General features: G+C 38.3%; 2 protein-coding genes across 2 annotated transcripts; one reads left to right on the forward strand and one right to left on the reverse strand.

Annotated features, from left to right (window-relative positions):
* Positions 1–10,356: 10,356 nt before the first annotated feature.
* Positions 10,357–11,056, forward strand: LOC104119879 (ras-related protein Rab-2-A-like). Its single transcript, XM_009631483.4, has one exon. It carries the CDS (start codon positions 10,421–10,423, stop codon positions 11,054–11,056), a length of 636 nt encoding a protein of 211 aa, XP_009629778.1. The 5' UTR covers positions 10,357–10,420.
* Positions 11,057–14,147: 3,091 nt separating this feature from the next.
* On the reverse strand, positions 14,148–15,907 carry LOC104119875 (NAC domain-containing protein 2). The gene is made up of 3 exons (XM_009631479.4): positions 15,530–15,907; positions 15,154–15,431; positions 14,148–15,063 (listed from the first exon to the last, which is right to left on the reverse strand). Exons 1-3 carry the CDS (start codon positions 15,690–15,692, stop codon positions 14,608–14,610), a joined length of 897 nt encoding a protein of 298 aa, XP_009629774.1. The 5' UTR covers positions 15,693–15,907; the 3' UTR covers positions 14,148–14,607.
* Between the last annotated feature and the right edge of the window lie 7,058 nt (positions 15,908–22,965).

The raw sequence follows: 22,965 nt of genomic DNA on the forward strand, positions 1-22,965 counted from the left end.
GTAATATAATAAAAAAATATACTCCAATACTAATAGTACACGAAAATCACACATTTTCCATAAACAATTCTTATTGATCGAGCACTTTTCCTTTCTTTTAGGTTTAGGAGTCCGTTTTTCTTTCTCTTATTTTACATAATTATATGTAGTTATACAAAATATTAGAAAGAAATTTAAAGATAAACATTAGCTACAACTACTTGTCAAGAAAATAAGTTCTCAAAACTCGGTGACGCGGATTTCATAACCGTACTTATATTGGATTTGTAATAACAATTAATCTTTAAAATTTTATTATTCTCTTTATTTATTTTTTTACTTTATTATGTGACGTGAATTTTGGTGTTTATTATAAATACACTACTTTGACTTTTCTAGATCTTTGCACCTAAATAAAAAAACCATACTCTAATATTTAGGACTAAACTTATATTTTTGAATTTCAATTTAACTACAATTTCTTCAAAACTGCGTATAAGGAAACTGTCTATTTTATGTAAGAATATTTCAAAAACTTGCTGCTTATCAAACAGAAAAAGGAAAAAAGGTAACTTTGAACAATTTCCTCTTCTTTCCCACAATCAAATGGTAGAATATAAGTCCTTTTAACGGACTTGTATTCTACCGTTTGATTGTAGAAAGAAAAGGAAAATGTTACATAAGGTTCCTTTATTACGCATTCATCGTTTTAGAAACTTATAATTTTAAAAATTTATTTTACATTCGAACATATTTTAAATAATATGTATGTTAAATTTTTAAATATTCAATCATAGGGGAAGACACACAACGAATGTAATTTATATCTATACAATATTAAAAGCATGAAGGTTCTTAATGAAATATTGTTCGCCTTTTTTATCTTTTAAAAATAAATTTTATACTAGATAAAACAATCTTTTAATTATTTTTCAAATATTTAGGAGTTCAAAATCAACTAAATTATTTTTTAAAAAATTCTTATTTAAACTACATAGAAGGTCCTAATATTTGGGACTTCAAATTCAATTAAAATTTACTTTACTTCAATTCTTTTTTTAAACCAACATTATATCCTTGCGGACTTTAAATATGCTTTTGGAGTTTAATGCGTATCCTTAGCCTTTGATGTATATAATTCTTAGTATTTTTTTCTTTTACAAATACATTCAATAATTGATTACCTAAAATACATCACCAATGCATGTTATTTTTTCTCCTTTTATTTTTAAAGAGTTTTGATTTAACTTTAGGTATACATTTCTAGAAGTCGGAATTATTGTTAATGTTAATTTTAAAAATAAATTAATCTACATCCATACTATGTAAAATTATAACTATAACTGATATTTAACTTTAAATAAATTAATATACTTGGAACTTTGAAATAACTATAAATTTGAAATATTGTCTTAATGAACATGATTTTAAAATTGCAAAATTGTCAATGGCAGAGTTTATTCAGAATGAATTTAAAGTAATGTTAACTTTTATTTGGTCTTCGACGAATATGTATAGAAGGAATTTAGAATTAGACCAATAAGAATCTAGCCAATGTTGTTATATAAGAAGAGGTTCACTTATCGTATATATAATTTTGATGACCTTTAAATGAACAAATAATAGTTTTATGTACTTAAGTTACAAAGAATAAATTTCACATGCTAAAAACATACATATAAATATTTAAATAAAAAAAACTAATGTTAGACTAAACCCAAGAAAGGAAAAAAAGAAAAGAGCAGAACACGTTTTTAAACTTTTAATATCTTTTGTTATAAAGTAACTTAACCTCATTTTTCTACATAAAATATTTATATTGGAATCTTGATAAATTAAAATTAGATTTTATTTTTGTATTGTCCAATAAAATAGAAAACTAATTTATTCCTTACACGATGATTATCATAAAGTTTTTATACTTTATTTATACTAACTGAAAGACTGTGTGCTTAGTTGCATTGAAAATACCCGTTTGTCCAAAATTAACAATTAATTAAGTAATAATTATTTTATTGTATTATAAAATTATGAATATAACATTAATAAAAGAGATGTTGCGTGAGATATAACAACATAACATATATCTATATAATAATTTAATAAAATCCCAAAACTCCAAATACTATACAACTAATTCAACTAAATTCATCATCTTTATATATTTTGAAGATATTAAATTCAATTATTGTATTAATGTAATAACATTTATTGTAATCATTTGAATAAATATCGCATTTATTTTAACATCAATTGCTATTTTTCAATAATTTATTCTTTTTTACACGTTTTATACTAATTGACGCGATGTACACGTGCAACGCACGTACACTAAAACTAGTAAGATAAAATGTACGATAGTTCATCTTTATTGTTAAAGGTAATACAGACGTTATTACAGTTATATCCATTATTTAAATATATAAATGAAATAATTTACGTAAGGTAAATCTTACATATAATTACCAAATAATACGGTAAGACTTAATTATTAAGAGTAAATTTGAACCAATTTTCCCCCCTCTCTTTGATAAAAGACCAAATCACTTCGTTGATCTAAATTTCTTTTATCGTTGCTAATAAAATAATTAGTAAAGAAATATATAAACTTGTAGTAACATAGAAAACTCGATCTAGCCAATTTTATTGTGAAAATGCAACGATCTCACGTTAGTGCTTAAAGCCATACATAGGTAAAACTTCAAATAAGGAAATATATTTTAAGATAATTGTTTACCCGTAAAACGGTATAATTGAATTTATACGTGGTTTCTAGACAATTGAACTAATTTGATCCTAAAATAATGTAATAATTGAATAAATGTACAATACTTAGCCTTAAAATATAGACGAAACAGTAGAGATGATGGTTCCGAGAACAAGGTTTCCGGGCACAACAATGATGAGATCAAAAGGCAAGAAAGTAAGATTGTATTAAGCTTCGTATAAAATATGGTATAAGTTTTGCCAGAAAATTCGTGTGTCATACAATGATAACTGAGTTCACTATTTATAGCTATGTCTAGGAAAGGAAGTCCTAGGATTGTGTCCTCTTTTAATGTTAATTATGAGGGTCATTGATGAAACATGTCCTCTCAACTTACCAGAACTGACCTCGAACGTATACTTCTCGGGGTTAAGTTTCATGTTATGCTTCCTCAGGATGTCGAATGTTTCTTATAAATGCTTAAGGTGGTCACCTGCATTCAAAGACTTAACGAGCAAATCGTCGATATAAACTTCTATGATCTTTCCTATCTGCTTTTCAAATATCTTATCTACGAGCTATTGATAAATGGCTCCGATATTTTTCAACCCAGAACTTACCAGAACTGACCCCGAATTTTTTTTTTTTTTTGAGCAACGTGAAGAAACGATGACATTTTACCGACGGTCGAGAAATGAACATGCTAAAAGATTCTAACCTTCCTGTGAATCTTTAGACTTCCTTTTCATTTGACAATTGATCCGGGATATCGTCTATGGCCTTGATTTTGTCGGGGGTTTACCTCAATTCTCCTTTGTGAGACCAGAAACCCCAGGAACTTACCAGAACTGATCCCGAACATATACTTCTCGGGGTTAAGTTTCATGTTATGCTTCCTCAGGATATCGAATGTTTCTTGTAAATGCTTAAGGTGGTCACATGCATTCAAAGACTTAAAGAGCATATCGTCGATATAAACTTCTATGGTCTTTCCTATCTGTTGTTTTCTTCGTAGTATATTTTTTGTCGCTGCTCCATTAAAAACCTTACCAGAAAAATTCAATTGGGACAAAAACTGAACGAAAGAAAAAATAGTGTAGCACATACTTTTTGCTTGAATAATATTCATCAGCAATAATATATTTTGAGGTGCGCCACATTCCAGTTGTTAGGCAACTTGTCTCCATTCCAGTTCTCCAACTCCTATGAACCTTTCCCAGTGATAGCTGAAATTCGGTAGGGACCTTCCCACGTTAGACCTAGCTTCCCCACGTTGAGCTCCCTGGTATTTTGGGTTACTTTTCTTAGAACCAAGTCTTCTTCTTTGAAATAGCGAAAGTTGGCTCTTCGATTATAATATCGTCCATTCTCTACTTTTGAGCTACCATTCTTACATGTGCCAAGTCCATGCGTTCTTCGAGTAGTTCCAAGTTGATTAACATCGCTTCGTTGTTCGATTCTTTATCTGCCCGAAAATATCTCAAAGTGGGTTCACCCACTTCCACCGGATTAGGGCTTCAACACCTACACAAGGGAAAAAGAGTTTCACGTGTACTCAATTTGGCCATTGTTCGGTAGGCCCATTGCACTCCGGGCAATTCTTTGGGCCATTTTCCCTTTGCCGTTTCCAACCTTTTTTTTAGGTTTTGAATAATCACTTTGTTAGTCGACTCCGCTTGACAGTTTGCGCTTGGATGATAAGGAGAAGATGTGATCCTCTTTATCTTCAAATATTTGAGGAATTTTGTAACTTCTGCACCGATAAATTGTGGCACATTGTTGTATGCTATCTCTTTTGGTATTCCAAACCTGCAAATTATATTTTCCCACAGAAAATCGACCACTTCGCGTTCTTCGATCTTCTGATAAGGACCTGCCTCCACCCATTTAGAAAATAGTCAGTCAAAATTAAAAGAAACCTTACCTTTCCGAGAGCCAGTGGCAGCGGTCCGACGATGTCCATCCCACATTTTATGAACGGACATGGGGACAGATCCAAATGTAAGGGTTCTGCTGGATGATGTACTAGTGGTGCGTAGCATTGGCACTTATCACATTTTCGTACGAAATCTTTAGCGCCTTGTTGAATACGAGGCTAGTAATATCCTGCCCGTACCAACTTCAGCACCAAAGAATCTATGCCCGAGTGATTTCCGCAAATCCCTCTGTCGACTTCTCTCATGACATAATTTGATTCTGACGCTCCTAAGCATCGGGTCAGCGGGCCTTGGAAGGATTTTCTATACAATTGGCCTCCCTTGAAGCTATAACGTGCATATTTGGCGCATAATGTATGTGATGCTTTGGGGTCTTCGGGCAACTTCCTGTGCTCTAGATAGTTGATTATTTCATTTCTCCAGTCCCAGACCAGACTAGTCGAATTTACCTCACAGTAACGACTCCCGAAATAATGCCAAAAGAGCATCGACCATTACCACGTATTATTGCATTCGTTCTTCTTTGGTATTAAAGATCCCATAGACCTGATTTACCACCAGTTGCGAGTCACATTTAATTTGGATATTCTCGGAATCAAGTCCCCGGGACAATTCGAGCCCTTCAACTAAAGCTTCATACTCTGCTTCATTGTTAGTTAAAGGAATCGTTCTGATGGCTTGCCTTAGGGTTTCCCCCGAATGCGTGATTAAGACTATTCCGAGTCCATACCCTTTTACGTTGGAAGCTCCGTCTATAACTAAGGTTCAAACCCCTAATGTCTATTCCGACACCATTACTGCCTCTTAGGTTGCTAGAGGCAGTAGTCCCGAACTAAAATCTGCCACGAAGTCAGCTAAGACTTGCGGCTTAATTGCAGTCCTCGGTTTATATTCTATGTCGAACTCACTCATTTCGACGGCCCATTTGGCCAATCTGCCTGAGAGCTTGGATTTTCCAAATGCGGATAGCGAGTTTCTGCTCCCGTTAAAATTTTGCAAACGTAATAAATGGAAAATTGCGTACCTTCATCCTCCCGGACTGAAATCGCACTTACTGCAACTTTTGAAACTGCGAGGTAGACCAGCAATGTTTTACCTTCTTTCGATTTTGAGAGCAATGAAAGACTTGATAAATACTTCTTCAGGTCCCTCAGAGCGTAGCACTCCGGTATCCATTCGAAATTATTTTTCTTTTTGAGCAGCGTGAAGAAACGCTGACATTTTTTCGACGACCGGGAAATGAACTTGCTAAAAGATTCTAACCTTCCTATGGGTCTTTAGACTTTATTTTCATTTGAAAATTGATCTGGGATATCGTCTATGGCCTTGATTTTGTCGGGATTTACTTCAATTCCCCCTTGTGAGACCAAAAACTCCAGGAACTTACTAGAACTGACCCCGAACGTGCACTTCTCGGGTTTAAGTTTCATGTTATGCTTCCTCAGGATGTCGAATATTTCTTGTAAATGCTTAAGGTGGTCACCTGCATTCAAAGATTTAACGAGCATATCGTCGATATAAACTTCTATGGTCTTTCCTATTTGCTTTTCAAACATCTTATTTACGAGCCGTTGATAAGTGTCTCCAGCGTTTTTCAACCCGAAGGGCATTATATTATAACAATATGTACCAAAATTCGTTATTATTAAAGTTTTTCATGATATTCCAGGATCATCTTGATTTGGTTATACCCGGAATAAGCATCGAGGAAACTCATCAACTCGTGTCCGGCCATGGCATCAATCATTTGATCGATATTTGGCAGTGGGAACGAGTCTTTCGGGCACGCTTTATTAAGGTCTTTATAGTCTACACACATGAAAAATTTATTGTTCTTCTTAGGAACTACTACTACTTTGGCTAGCCAGTCTGGATATCTTACCTCTCGGACTGAACCGATTTTAAGCAAGTAGGTTATCTCTTCTCTGACGAATTTATTCCTGGCCTCGGCAATAGGGCATTTCTTCTGCCTTACCGGAGGTATGTTTGGATCCAAACTCAGCTTGTGCACGGCTATTTTTGTCGGGGTACTTGTCCTATCCTCGTGCGACCATGCAAAACAATCAACATTAAATTTAAGGAATTTAATAAAATCAAACCTAAGCTCCAGGTGCAGTCCTGTCCCTAAATTGAATTTTCTTTCTTGGAATTCCTCGAACAATGCAACTTGCTCCAGTTCCTCTGTCGTGGACTTCGTTGTGTCTGTCTATTCTGGAACTTGGAAATACCTTAGCACATGATATTGTTCTAATAACTCTGTTTCCGGGCTAACTCCTTCTAGTTCGGGAATAGGTTACAACTCTTGTAATTGCTATGACATGTGTTCCTTCTCTTTACTAATGGAAACTGAGATTGCATTCATCTCCCTTGCTGTCGGTTGATCACCTCTTATTTGCTTGATTCTTTCGGGCATTGGAAACTTCGGCAATTGGTGATATGTTGATGGTACAACTTTCATTTCTTGTATCCATGGCCTTCCCAAGATAATGTTGTATCCCATATCACCATTTACTACTTCGAAGAGAGTTATTTTCATTACTCCTTCAGCGTTTGTGAGCAGCAAATTCTCTCCCCGGGTCATCACACTTACAAGGTTGAATCCAACGAGGAGCTTTGTTACCAGAATAATGCTTCCGATGAGTTTAGTTTACTCCAATACTCTCCATTGTATGATATTAGACGAACTTTCTGGATCTACTAGAACACGTTTAATATTAAAATCTAACACATTTAAAGAAATTACTAGTACGTCGTTGTGTGGTAACAACAATCCGTCTGCGTCCTCCTCTGTGAAAGTGATATCGTCTTCCCGAAGTCTTTTACTATGAGTTATTGATACTTTTATCTTCTTCGCTACCCAAAAGGTGACCCCGTTAATCTCATTCCCCCCAAAGATCATATTCACCGTTTGGCATAGGGGTTCTTCTCCTGGTTTCGGAAGTTCCGCGTTGTCTCTGTTACGACCATAATTGTTCTTAGCTAGATCACTCAAGAATTCTTTGAGGTGACCATTCTACAATAATGTTGCCACCTCCTCTCGGAGGTGTCGGCAGTCCTCTGTCCGGTGACCGTTCATCCCATGGTACTCGCACCATAAGTTGGGATCTCTCTGGCTGGAATCGAATCTAATAGGTCTTGTGAATCGTGCATCTTTAATGTTTCTCATGGGTGACACCAACTCTACTATACTAGCGTTGGAGTTATATTTCGATAACTTGGGGTAAGAAGGATCCCGAGACCCTGACGTATCTTAATCTTTGAGTAATCTATTGTTTTGACCTTGATCGGTCCCTCTGTTAGTGATGAACTTGTTTGCTACCCGGATGTTTCTGCCACGGCCTTCAGTCCGCTCGTAGGGGAAAAATCTGACTCCTCGAAGTTTGTCTGTCCGCGTCGTAGGCATCCTTTGATTTTTCTCTCCTCTTCTCCTGTCCTTTGCCGATGATGTGGAACCGACCTGGAACTTAAGCAGGCACTCCTTCATCTTCCGGGAAGCGTCTAAGCTTCTCGGGTTCAATCCTTTAGTGAATGCTTCAACTGACCATTCATCCGGGACAGTCGGGAGCAACATTCTTTCTTTCTGGAATCGGGTAATGAATTCTCGTAATAATTCGGATTCTTCGTGCGTCCTGCATATGTCGGCCTTCCGGGATTGTACTTTTCTGGCCTCGGCATGAGCCTTGATGAAAGAATCTACGAGCATCTCAAAGGAATCTATGGAATGCTCGGGTAATAATGAATACCACATTAGTGCTCCCCTCATGATAGTTTCTCCAAATTTCTTTAGCATCACAAATTCAATTTCATGAGGAGCTAGATCATTTCCTTTTACCGTCGTTGTGTAGGTGGTAATATGCTCATGTGGGTCTGAAGTCCCGTCATACTTTGGCATTTCAGGCATTTTGAACCGCTTCGAGATTAGTTTTGATGCCGCACTCGACTTCTACGACAATGAGTATACTTATTCGAGTCTGGGACTTTCAGTACTGGTGGCGCGCCTAAGATTTGGTTCGTGCAGGCGTTTACTTCCCTCATAAACCGTAAAATTTCATTCTGGAATGGGTCGTTCTCGTTGTTCATATCGGATCTGCTCCCCCCAGCCCCTTCGGAGCCAACTTCGCTCCTTGGAGTGTTGTTGTCGACTCTCTGCGTCGTTTGGTTTGCGGGAACACCGGGAGGAATTGGATCTTGTCTGTTTGCATTATTTGAAGCCCCCGATAATGCCTACTTTAGTTCCGTCATAACCTAGTCCTGCCGCGTGAGATGGCCTAGAATGATTGCCTGTTATTCTCGCAGGACCCTCTTCGCATCCACGTCATGTTTCTCATTAGCATCATCGGGAGTTGTATCCCGAACTTGTCGAGGGTGCTGCCTGTCATGCACCGGCGTGACATCATTCTCCTTATTGCGGGTGTCACTGATTGAATCCTCAAAATGAGGCCGATCCCCTCGAATTTCAGGATTCTGCATGTCGTTAACAGTGTTATCTACCATTTTTTATGATTTTTTCTAAGACAAAATAATCAAATCGCGTTAGTAAAAAGGCAAGGATCAATTTAATTGCACGACTGTCTAGGCCCCACGGTGGGCGCCAAACTGTTTACCCGTAAAATGGTATAGTTGAATTTATACGTAATTTCTAGACAAGTGAACTAATTTGATCCTGAAATAATACAATAATTGAAGAAATGTACAATACTTAGCCTTGAAATATAGACGAAACAGTAGAGATGACGGTTGCGGGAATAAAATTTCCGGGCACAATAATGATGGGATCAAAAAGCAAGAATGTAAGATTGTATTAAGTTTCGTATAAAATATAGTATAAGTTTGCTAGAAAATTCGTATGTCCTACAATGATAACTGAGCTCACTATTTATAACTATGTCTAGGGAAGGAAGTCCTAGGAATGTGTCCTCCTTTAATGTCAATTATGAGGGTCATTGATAAAGACGTAACGGTGAACATAAATGCCAAATTCTCTGTAACGGACCGTCGCTTTTAATTCTTGCAGAATATTACCTATTAAATACTACTGGGTGCAGAGCATTTAATACACCTTTATGAACATTATCCTTTCCGGTGACAAGCAGAATGACTGCGTTAATTCGGTCTTCGGTCATTCCTGCCTCGGGTTCCACATGTCCTCTCTATAGACGACCACGCATCATATCATATTTCACCCTATACAGTAATATAAATCTTTCACCGTTCAAACTTCACTAAATTTTTAATCAATTTCAAAGTACTAAATATTATGAAAATATATATTTCAAATAAGGAAAGATTTGATAACCAAAATTTTAGTTGATTTAGAAGTACTAAATATTAGAAAAATAATTAATTAACGATTTTATCCAATGTGAAGTCTATTTTTTAGGGGCACAAAAAGAGAACGATATTTACTAAGGACATTCGTGTTTTTAATATAGTATAGATAGATATAGATATAGATATAGATATAGATAGACTAGATGGACACAAAGGAAATAACAAAAAAAGGTTTCCCCAACATTTATACCGTCAACGGTGCAGTAAAGCAATCCTTGGAAAAATAGAATTAGGAAACTAATACAGAAATTCCGTTTGCTAATGCAGATAGAATTGGGAAAAGCACTTCATTCTCCTATTCAAATCAGAATTAAAAGAATAGCTAAATCTATACCTATAAATATACTACCCCAATGATCATTTCGTTATTCAATTCTAGCTAATTCAGTTCATCGATTTGCTCCTTTTCCGCCGTAGCATTGTATTTAATTTTTTACAACAAATTGCGCAAAGCCTAGAAAAAAAAATGGCGTACGAGTACCTAATGAAGTTCATAGTAGTGGGCGAAACGGGAGTAGGAAAAACCTGCATTATGAACCAGTTCACAGAGAAGCGGTTCGATCCGGTTTACGACGTCACAATCGGAGCAGGATATGGATCCAGAATAATCACCGTACACAAGAAGCAAATCAAGCTTCAAATATGGGACACGGCGGGACAGGAGAAATTCCGGTCAATTACGAGGGCATATTACAGAGACGCCGCAGGAGCTTTGCTTGTTTACGATGTGACTAAAAGGCACACTTTCGAGCGGCTGTCGAGTTGGCTTGAAGATATACGGCAACAAGGCGACACAACAGTAATGGTGGTGGGAAACAAGTGTGACGCCGGAGAAAATATTAGGGCTGTTAGTGCAGAGGAAGGCGAGGAATTCGCGAAGAGTAATGGATGTTTGTTTGTTGAAGCTTCTGCTAAAACGGCGTTGAATGTGGCGGCGGCGTTTAATAATACGGCGGAGAAAATATGTGAGAAGATGGGATACGGAGATGTTGAGAAGGTGGATGAAACTCCGGGAATTAATATTTGGAATTGGAAAAGGTTTAGGATTGGAAGGACGAGTAGTGACAATATTGATGGAGCTGCTGCTTCTAAAAGATTCTAACTCATGTTCTTGTGGTTGACGCTTTGTTATGTTCTTATTTTTTCCCTTTTTTATTGGATAAATATTCATTATTCACTCATAATCACTTTATTTTCTGTATTATTAAACACATAACAAAAATATTACTTTTATTACATTTTGAATATTCACGTACATTGTTATATAATTCAGATATAAAAATATTCATAGGTTTTCCATTTTTCAAATTTTCCCTCCATCTACTTGTAATTTAATTTGTTTCCTGGTTCTAATTTTTAATATGATGTTAAATTTATACAAAAATCCTCCAAACAGATGCAAGTTCATTAATAGTCTGGATTAAGTGCAAAGACATTGATGCTTAGAGCAGTTCATGATCCTTAGAGATGGTACAGAATATATTTTTCCACATTGGTTGGATAAGCTTTCTAATGAGACTTATGATAGCTTTGGAATACTCTAATCATTTTCTTAATTAAGGACTGCGTTGACTTTACTTATAATAGTTTTAGAATGCTCTAATCATTTTCGTAAAGATTAATTGTACACGTTGGATGTTCAACTTCTTTGTTATGGTCGTGCGGAGGTACTATGTTCAAAATGTTATTATACTGTAGTTGTAAAATAATTATGGAGAAGAAAACAACGTAGACAGAAATGTAGAAGAAACAAAATTTAATCCGAATCCATTGAATTCACAGTGTTTTCTTAAGGAACTTAATCCCCTCTTAGTATTCGAGGTTGTGGATTATTTCCTCCTAGGATAGAACGGATTACACACTGGTATAGCGGTACTTCAAACCCCAATGTTTCAACGAACACAATGAGTGGTAGCAAATCATACATACTGTTTTGTTCGTAGTTAAAACAATGCAGAAAGGAAGAGGAGAACTCAGAATTTTCGTAAGAAAAATCTGAGGGAATGGTCTACTATTTATAGCTAACAGGTTGGTTTTAAATGAAGAGGTGCAACTCTTCAGAGTGACGGTTTGCGTAAGAACGATTATTACGTAAATGACTACTTTTTTACGTTAATCTTAACATTAACAAATAAATTTGGTCCAAAAAATTAATCAATCAATCATATGACCGGAGCCGGAGCCGAGCGACGATGACGACGACGCGAGGCTTGCCTTCTTCTTAACTCTTTTAAAGCTAGAAGAATAGCAATTGTATATATACTCATCAAAAGTCTTTTCCTCCTCCAATAAGAGACAATGCCCCTTTGTCAAGGAGAAAAAATCAAAATTTATTTTTAAGCTAAAATAAGCTTAAAAACCTAAAGCTTAAAAACCCAACACAACATAACAAAATATCTTCAGGATCTTGACACTTAAAAAGTCATATCTGCTTCCTATCATCATTAAAAATTCCCAAGTTGCTGACCTTAAAAAGGTTAATTTCACATGTGATAATTCGAATTACAAGTCAAATAAATAAATATGTAAAAATACTTAATCTCCTAACAGTTTATTGTTTGAGTTGACCACACAATTCAACAATGCTTTAATCGCATTTCTCAACATGTGAGTTATAGTACTTACTTTCCTTTAGGCCAACCCTTCGAGATTTCACGCCAATTTGAAATATGCAGGATCATTTTGAGTTTTGAAAATATCAACAAATAGCTATCACATATTAACAATTTATTACGAGGTCATCTAACAAAATAAAACGAAAGGTGGATTATCCCACAAAACAGAATAGTGGTACTCCCTCTGTCACACGGCGAACTTCGAATTTCAAAAGTCAAAAGAGTTTTTCTTTGACAATAATATTTTTATGTTTTTTAAATATTTTGAATTGTTAATTATTGTGACTTATAGTAATTTTTACGTAATTTTTAAATATTTAAATTTTATTTCAAAAAAACTTAAAAACTTTATATCCAAATAATCAGAGGCAGATTTAGGATTTGAAGGTGGTGGGTGCCATAATTTCCTTTAATGTATACCTTGTAATGACCAATACGCAATTTGTTAGGAACGTTTAGTCGGTTTATTTGAGTTTATTCGGGTCAACCTAATAGGTATTTTGAATTACATCTCAGATATTAAAAAATAAATGTAATTAGTATTTTAAATAATGAATAACACCTTTATTATAACAACACAAGTAAAATCAATATTTTCACCAGAAATTACATCTTTTCTGTATTTTAAAAATAAATTTACACAAATAAGATAACATATTCAATAAGGGAATTACATAAATCAGAATAAGAATTTTTTTTTAAAAAAAAAAAATCTTCGGTAGATAAATTATACCCTATAGTATAAAATTAAATAAACTACAAGTTCCCAAAAATCAAAATCATAAATCTCATATTTTTTAAAGCAATGCTTACGAAATTTTTCATCATAATTTAATAGTAAAGTGATTTAAATTATATTTAATAACCATATAATAACAAAAAAAATTATGATATGACAAAAAATGAAAAAATTTTTTGATCTCAATCCAAAATTTCCATTAAGACCCAAGGTTTTCGGATTTGAAAGAAGAAAACTCATAAATTTAAGATTAAAAGGAATGTTTATAAAGAAGAAAACTCATAAATTTAAGATTAAGAGAAATACTTATTTTATATAATTTTAATGTTTTGGAGTCTTTGTTTTGAGTGTTCTTGCTAGAAACCACGTATAAAATAATAGAATAGAGAAAAAAATATAAAAATAATAAAACGACAAATAGAAATTTGGGAGGTATTCGAAAAGGGAAATGACGGGGACAAAAAAAAATAGAAAGCATAAAGATAAAGAGGAAGTCTGTCTATTGGAAATAACTTCTCTATCCTCAAAAGGTAGCGGTAAGGTCTGCGTACACACTATTCTCTCCAGACCCTACGGTGTGAAATAATACTAGGTATGTTATTGTTTGTTATTTAAAAGAGAAAGTCGGACAAGTTTCAAGATAAATTTCGAGAAAAGCCTTCAAAAAGGTCTAATCAACCATGTCACATTTGGCGCCCTTGTCCGAATTCATGATCAAAATTAAAAAAATTAATTTTCGAAATCCAAACTCACCACATAAATAACAGAGGAAACATCTCATTTTAAACATTGATTATAGAGCAACATAAAGGTAGGATCATATCACAAAACAAAATAGCTAAAGATATAAATAAGATATTATTGCATTCCTCAAATTGGCAGAATACATAAAAACCCATAATGCTAGTATAAAAGAGTTCTAAAATTTCAAAAGTAAATCAACCCAACAACTAATGAATAGAAAGGAAGTTTGAAAAACACCTAAAACTTGCCATACTACTAATAATAACTACTCTCAAAACACTAAAGTACATTCATACGTAGCACAAAAGTCTCATGGTCATTATGTACTATTGAAATGATTATAGCCTCTCTTTCTGTTTTTTTTTCTTTTATTTGTAATTGCAATTTTATTAATTATATATACAAATGTTGTCTTCACAATTGCCAATGTGAAAGCAAAAGACAACCAAAGATGCTACTACTATTCTATTACAGCCGCACGTGCGCAGTCACGGACCTTAGCTAGTCTCCTTTGACACTTGCGGCCGAAAATTGATTCACGAGGCTTCACTTGGTTTAAAAAGGTTTGTGCAGGTGCATGAACATATCCTGCAGCGGCGACATCTGATAACTGCTCTGGAACTGTGAACCTAACAAGCTATTATCCACTGTTGTGGCACCGGTAGTGGCATCCATGTAATTAAACGGAAGATCAAGGGTAGATTTCTCCCAGTTAGTCAGCTTCGGCTCGCTCTGCACTTCCCTCTCGCACGTGAACTCCGGCGAGAGCACGTGCTCCGAGCAGCTCGAATCGGAGTGGATCTTCGGAACTGAATCCGACGGGTCCAGGTAGAAGAAGTCGCTGTGTACTTGCTGCGGCGGCGGCGGAAGCGGTGGTAGAATCTCCGGCTTCCGATCCTCTGGAGATTCTACCATATCCATATAGCTTGTGTTCATTTTCCGGTTACTGAGTTGATTCTTTTCAATCGAACCCTTTTTGTTGTATATTCGGCATAAAACCCAATCATCCAGCTGTAAACAAATAGAAACCGTCAGATCAATCGAAATTCAATCTAGACCGTCAAAAAAAATCGATCAATCCTAATTCTGTTCTGTGCTCACCCTTAAGCTATTGTTATTCTTACGAGCAGATCGATCAACATCAGCAAGTCTATATTCATGCATGATCCAATTAGTCTTCTCTCCTTTAGGAGCCTTGCCGGCGTAAAACACCAATGCTTTCTTAATTCCCATTGGCTTCGGATGTCCAATCGGCTTATCGGCACCAGTCGCTTTCCAATAACCAGTTCCAGCAGCTCGATTTGGGCGTGAACCGTTCGGATACTTTCGGTCTCGAGGTGAAAAGAAGTACCATTCTTTCTCCCCATACAATGCCAAATCTGAAACAGAAATACCAAAATTTTGGTTAATTCAAAAATTCACCTTCAAAATTTTCAACTGTTCTATATTAACAAAGGTGAAGGAGAACATTACTTACGAGGAAGATCCCAAGGGTCATACTTGTAGAGGTCAATTTCAGCAATAATTGGTACGGCAATTGGCTGGGAGGCGCATTTTCGGCATAGATAATGCATCACAAGCTCTTCATCAGTTGGGTGAAATCTGAAACCTGGAGGTAATTGCAACTCCGCTGCTGTCATTTTTTTGATATTTTTTTTCTCCCAATCAATTTACTCTCCCTTTTTTCTCTTGTTTTTTTTAAAGATTTTTTTTTTTGGTGGGATGTCTAAATACAGAGTATGAGGGAGAATAGAATAGGAAAATGCTTGAAAGTTGAAACTTCGGACACAAGGGAGAGAAGCGAATATATAGAGATTGTAGAAGGGACACGTGTCAAAGATAAGCCAAGAGATCTAGAAAAAACGTGTTAAAATAATCAAAAATAAAAATGTAAAAAAAGTGATGGACACGTATGCAAGAATTGAGTTGGGTAGAATGCGACAGTAGGTATCGCTGACCTGAGTAGGAGGAGTAGGGGGTGGGTGCATTTGGTCACTGCTTACGCACTGATTTTTGGACAGGAGTGCTAAAGAGACTAGATGGCTCGGTTGGTTCCTGGAAATTTCTGGTTTGGTTTTGGGTCGGAGTTATTTGGAACGGCAGTGGACACGTATGTCAGGTCGATGCACGCTTGGTTATTTGGTGGCGTCATTTTGACAAATTGTGGGCCTTCTTTTTATTTTATGTACTTTTTTATTAAATAAAATAAATTAAACAGAAAAGAGTTGTGGAACTTTTTTGAAGTGAGGTGGGGGTTTGGTTTGTCCTTTGGCAGTTACAATTGAATCACTTTTTAGGAGATCAGCAATGTGTCAGTAATATAGTGAAAAGCACGGCTAGTAGTGCCACATATACTAATGACGAATTTGACTTGAAAGAAAGGAAATAAATGAAATATATATTAAAATAGAGGTGAATTCAAGATTTAAAGTTTATAGATTTTTAATGCAGTTTGATCAAAAGTATAATTTTTGGTTAAAACAGTTTAATTTATATAATAATAGGTTGAACTTAGTTAATAATAATATTTCTAGATGTTATTTTCAAAAGGTGAATAATGCTGGTCAGATTTGGTGGGGGATTGACAACAATATGCATTAAATATTCCAAAAAGTATGAGCAATAATATATCAACAACTAGCAATAAATGACATTTAAGTAAATAGAATGAATGATTCACCTAATAAAGTATGAAATAGTTGATTATCCCTCCTGACAATGATGAGTGACAGACAAATCCCAGAATGTTCGAATTGTTTTCGGATCTGAAGGAAAAATGTGGGATAATTCGAGCCAGAATCTAGATGAAAATGTAGTGTTTGTGTCTTTGTAAGAGAGAAAGAATCTTCAATCAAAAGTTTGTTCTTATCAAATGAATGTCACGTGCCTTACACCATTGTCTCCTTTTCTATTTATATGAGATATTTTTTTAACAAGCCCTAATAGTTCAAATGCAGAGAATATCCACTAGAATATTCTCTTTAATATCCTATTTTGAAAATTAACCGTTACAGCTTTGCTAACAGTGCTCGACCTCGATCCTTGTTGACATCTCGACCACGAACCTCGCTGCTTCCTAGTCGACCTCGACTGATGACGGCTTGAAAACTCGTCCTTTAGCGTTATCTTGTCTTAAATATTCTAGGGTAGATTTTGACCTATACAGTTAATCCCTCCGCTTATTGAAGCCGACCTTAGTCGGGCTTGATGAGCGGATTATGTTCGTCGTGGTCGAGATAATTGGACGAGTGGGCAACATGGCCTTTCATGAGCCACAACTTTAGGGATTACGTTGTTCCTGGATCAAAGTGATGTCATGACGTCATACGTCATTATGGTGCATTTTCCCGATGCGTTGGTTCTTTTCGCGTGCGTCTGTTGGTTAGATTTGTCGCTTCGATAATGGTGCTAGGTAATGATGACCTAATTTTTCGGTTTCGATGCCTGAGCTCTTATAAATAGGGATGTGAAGACACACACCCAAGTTTTATAGATTTTCTATATCGAAACCTTGTACCTTCTTACTCTTATTCTATTGTTGTGCATCTTCTTTCCCTGCCCTAGCGATCCCTGTTGTTTTTAACTCCCCGTTACTTTGAATACCTTCTCTTTCGTTAGAACCATGCCTAACACATCTTCTAGTCCCAGCAAGGAGGGCGTCTCCGATGCCGTTGAGGACGAGAACTTCCCTACGGTGGAGGAGATAGTTCCTCGTGGTGAGAAAGTCACGTCTTATTTTACAACGACACGTGAAGCTGATCCCGAAATCTCCGAGTCGGCGATGAAAGAGGCTGATTTATTAGAGCTTAGGGCAAAATTCGGCATTCCCGCTCGTACCTAGTTGGTCCATGCCGTGTGGGATGTGGTAAAAGTCCACACCCCCGGGTACTGTGCGTTCTACGCTTACCCTTTTTCTTTTCGGCCATGCATTTCCCCTTCTTCTACTGGCGGAGGAGTTTTGTCGTTTCTATGGCGTTTTCCTGGCTCAGCTTGCACTATATATCTATAAGCTCATCATGATGCTTACTAAGTCTGCAGAGCTGGCCGAGGTCGAGATCACTCTTCGGCATCTGATGCACTTAATCGCCCCTAGTTTCTATAAGGGGACGATGTTGAACCTTCGCCACCGAGGGGGCAAGTGCCTTGTGGTGAAGACAGATGACAAGGCTAGCCGCCAGTTCTGGCACAACTTCTTCTTCGTCAGAACTGAGGACGTGGTGGCAAACGCAGACGGCTTCCCTAAAACTTGGAACTATACTTGTAAGTGTCTAACCTTTCTGTGTTGAGGCATTTGGTTAACTTTGCTTAGTCACAGGTTCTGATCTCTTGATCCTTTCTTATGCAGCCAAGACTTCACCCCTTCCTTTGGTCTGGGACCTTTCTAATTGGGTCGGCTAGTTCCTCCCTCACATCGCGGAGATTCGTGAGTCGCCGGGCATTCTCAAGAATTTTGGGCCTGCTCTTTACTTGACCGGTGAGTTTCTTTGCTTTGCCTTCTTGGATACTCATCTTTTGTGGTTCACTCTAGTTGACCTTTTCTTTTGCGCTTCTCTCAAATCCAGTTCGAGGGCCTTCGAGGAGGCCGAGAGCTTTCCCACCTGCATTTCGTAAGAGGAAGACTGCTACATCTTCGGCTTCTACCCCTTCTACGGCCGCGACTGAGCCTGCTCGCTCCTCGGCCCTGCCTGCCGCTGCTTTAGCATCACTTTCTTCTCTATATGCGGATTCTTCGGCAGAAGAACCTTTGGCTTCCCCTTTGTACCGTCTTGTGGATGAAGAGGAGGAATCATTGCCAAGTGAATGGGGTTTGGTGCCTCGTAAAAGGAGGTCACTGGACGTTAGCGGCGGGGTTGCCCGGGCCGTGGACTTTGTGATGGATAATTTTGTCCTTCGTGAGATGGAGACCATTGTCTTTGAAAACGACGTTGAGATGACGTATGAGGTTCCGAGATAGGTGGAGGTTGACGAAGACATATTTCTCCCTTCTGCGATGACGGAGGCCGAAGGGCCAGCTGCGAGGGCTTCTGATTCTTTGCGGCAGGAGGGGTCATCGACTTCGAAGCCAGTTGATGATACTCCCTTATCGGTCGATGGGAGAGACAAAGGCGTTGCCGAAGATGCTTCTGAAACGGGCTCAGATATTGACGTCGTTGACCTGGATGATGAATGAGGGGTTTACCCAACTCGAGGTGAGGTTGGAGGGGTCTACGAGGACCATTGCGATCCTCATGGATCGTGATCTGTTGAAAAATACGGAGAATGTTGTCCTTGCCCTTGGCCCTCTTTGCTCCAAAGTGGAAGGTGAAACCCTCAAATAGCTGGACGCTGTCACTCTGTCGAGTAGCATAGACGGCCTCGCTCTCAGGGTGAGTATTTCAGGGCTTCGTCTTTCTAACTATAGTGTTTTTTTTTTGTTCAGTGTTTCGCCTTTGTTGGCAAGTGAGTTTTCATTTTTGCTTTTATTTTTCTTCTTATGATTGCAGACCATGATTATAGAGATTGAAAGTTCTCGAAAGGAGGAGAGGCGTAAGAAAATATTTGAGAAGTTGGAGCGCAAATATTTTGAGTACCGAGAGATTTGCAGCCGTTTTGGCGAGAGCGGCAACTTACAGGACCTTCATGAAGAGTTGAAGAAAAAGGACGACGAGCTGGTGAGGGTCATTGAGAAATGCAACGTCCTTGAAGGGACGTTGAGAGGTAAATAGGAAGAGCTCGAAGTTAGTAAAGGGGTCGAAGCCTAGTGCAACGATCTCCAAGCTCAGGTGGTTTCGCTGCGTGCCTAGTTTGAGGAGTGTCAATTTAGAGCGGATACACTAAGTGGTGAGGTCGCCGAGAAGTCAGAGGATCTTGAGAAGGTGAAGTTCGCTCGGTCGGAGTCTTCCAGGAAGGTAGAGTGATTATGCCCGAGGGTCAGTAGGTGTTAGTTCGAACAAGGTCGAACATAACCTGAATTTAATTATGGTTGAAAGTCGGTAGGTGTTAGTTCGAACAAGGCCGGACATAACCTAAATTTAATTATGCTGACGGCCGGTAGGTGTTAGTTCGAATAAGGCTGAGCATAAGCTAATTTTAATTATGGCCGAGAGCTAGTAGGCGCCAGTTCGACGAAGTCGAACATAAGCTAATTTTAATTATGGACGAGGGTCGATAGGTGTTAGTTCGAACATAACCTGAATTTAATTATGGCCGAGGGTCGGTGGGTGTTCCGATAAGTGCAAAGTTTGTCGAAATCGTAAACTTTAAGCATTGTTGCTTTGGTTAAACATTTGGAGAAATTTACAAATTTTGGAGCATTGGCTGGCGTTCGAGTCCCAGTCCCAATTCCAGTCTATCTAGTTACTTCATTGGTTGAGCTGGAGAGTGCTTGAGAGGTCGAGCAATGAAGTAGCCGTCCTGGTCCCATCTTTGTGTACTTTGACTTGAAGTGTTCCCTTCATCGCTTCGTTAAAAACCTCCTCGAGAAAACTCAATTGGGACAAAACTCAAGTGAGGGAAAAAAGAGTACGGCTTGGGGGACACATTTTCTCTTAAAAGTTGAAATACTTGAGGGGGGTAATATTCCAGTTGTTTGGCAGCAACTATCCTTCCATTATTTCTAGTTGTAATGACCCTTTGTTGGCTTGTGCCGTGATGTTTTACGGGCCGCCCCAATTTTTTCCTAGTTTGCCTTCCCGTGGGTCTTTGCTCGCTTGTGTTTTAGCTTTAAGCACGTAGTCCCTGACTTTGAGCGGCCTAACCTTTTCGTTCTTGTTGTAATAACGTTCCGCTTGTTGTTTTTGGGCGATCATCCTTATGTAGGACATGTCTTTTCGTTCCTCAAGTTCGTCGAGCTCTTGTCTTCTGCTTTCATCGTTCCTTGGTCCGCTCTCATGGGAGTACCTTAGATTGGGCTCTCCGACCTCGACTGGTATTACTGCATCGGTTCCATAGACTAAAGATTAGGGCGTCTCTCCTGTACTCGTCTTTGGCGTTGTTCGATAAGCCCACCGTTTTTCTGGTAATATTTCCGGCCATAGTCTCTTCGCGTGTTTAAGTTTTTTCTTCATGATGTTCAGTATCGAATTGTTGGAGGACTCTGCTTGCCCGTTGCCCGCGGGGTGGTATGCCGTCGATAGTATCCTTTTGATATGTCATTTCTTAAAAAACTCGGCGGTCTTCTTTTCTGTGAACTGGGGTCCGTTGTCGCAACTTATCTCTCTGAGGAGGTCGAACCAACATATGATGTTTTTCCATAAAAAGGCGATCACTTCCTGTTCACGTATTTGGGCGAATGCTCCTGATTCCACCCACTTAGAGAAATAGTCAGTTAGAACCAAAAGGAATCGTACGTTACCTCGCCCTGCCGGGAGGGGGATGATGATGTCCATTCCCCATTTGATGAATGGCCAAGGTGATATGGCCGAGTGGAGGTGTTCGCCCGCTTGGTTAATCATCGGGGCACTCTTTTGGCATTGCTCGCATTTTTTCATGAAGTCTGCGGCCCCCTTTTTCATGGTGGGCCAGTAGTATTTTGCCCGTATAAGGCATCTGACCAGAGCCCGATTGTCAAAGTGAGCTCCACAATGTCCCTCGTGGACCTATTCGAGAACGCGCCGCGTCTGGTTTGGGCCCAGGTATTTTGCCAAAGGGTCACCGTAAACCCTCTTATACAGGTCGTTGTGGATGATATTGTACCTGGCCGTTTGCATTCTCAATTTCGTGGCTTCTTTTTTATCATCTGGGAGTGTGTCGTCCTGCAAATATGTAATAATACGATTGCGGCAGTCCCAAGTTAGGCTTATGGTTCTTACCTCTATTTGATCAAAGTGATGAGTTGATGAGGTGGACTACGTTCTTGTCTCCGATTGCGATACTTTTTGTGGCTGCGACCAATTTAGCAAGGTTGTCAGCCTCAACGTTCTGTACTCAGGGAATTTGGTCGAGTTGACATTTGTCGAACTCGGGAAGCAACTTGTAGATTTCAGTTTGATATATTTGCAATCTTTGTTCTTTGATTCGGTAAGTCCATGTGACTTGGTTGACTACGAGTTGGGAATCACATCGTAGTTTCAACCGCCTTGCCCCGTACATGAGTGCTATTCTCAAACCTGTGATTACCGCCTCATACTTGGCCTCATCGTTAGTCATATCCGGAACCTTATGGACTGGCGGATCACTTCGCATGTTGGGACTTCTAGTATGAGTCCCAGTTTGGCCCTTGACACGTTGGATGCACCGTCAGTGTATAGAACCCAAAAGTCTTGTGTTTGGGGGGAAGTTTGAGAGGCTTCTCTCTTAACTTCTCGCATTACTTTTGCGCTGAAGTCGGCGACGAAGTCAGCGAGCATTTGTGACTTTATCATTGTTCGCGGCTGGTACGTGATATCGTGCTCGCTCAGCTTAACGGCCCATTTGGCCAACCTTCCCGATAGCTCGGTTTTTATGCAAAATGCTTCTCAGGGGAAGTTCGTGACGACCAAGACGGGGTGGCACTGGAAATAAGGTCTAAGATTTCACGAAGCTCTGACTAAGGCCAGAGCTAGCTTCTCGAGATGAGGATACCTCGTCTCGGCGTCGACTAATCTTTTGCTAATATAATAGACGGGGGATTGCATACCTTTGTTTTCTCGAACCAGGACTGCGCTTACAGCTACTTCGGATAAAACGAGATACACGGGGAGATGTTCTCCAAGCTCTGGTTTTGAAAGCAGTGGTGGCGACGACAAGTATGCTTTTAATTCCTTCAGGGCTTGGACGCACTCCGAAGTCCATTGGAGGCCATTATCCTTCTTGAGTACGACGGATAATTTGTGACATATATCCAACGATCGTGAAATAAACCTTGACAGGGTGGCGGCGCGGCCAGTCAAGTGTAGGTATCCCCTCGATGGCTTTGATTTGGTCAGGATTATCTTCGATCGCCCTTTGTGATAC

This window comes from Nicotiana tomentosiformis, chromosome 6, assembly GCF_000390325.3.
Source record: "Nicotiana tomentosiformis chromosome 6, ASM39032v3, whole genome shotgun sequence".
Classification (NCBI taxonomy): Eukaryota; Viridiplantae; Streptophyta; class Magnoliopsida; order Solanales; family Solanaceae; genus Nicotiana; species Nicotiana tomentosiformis.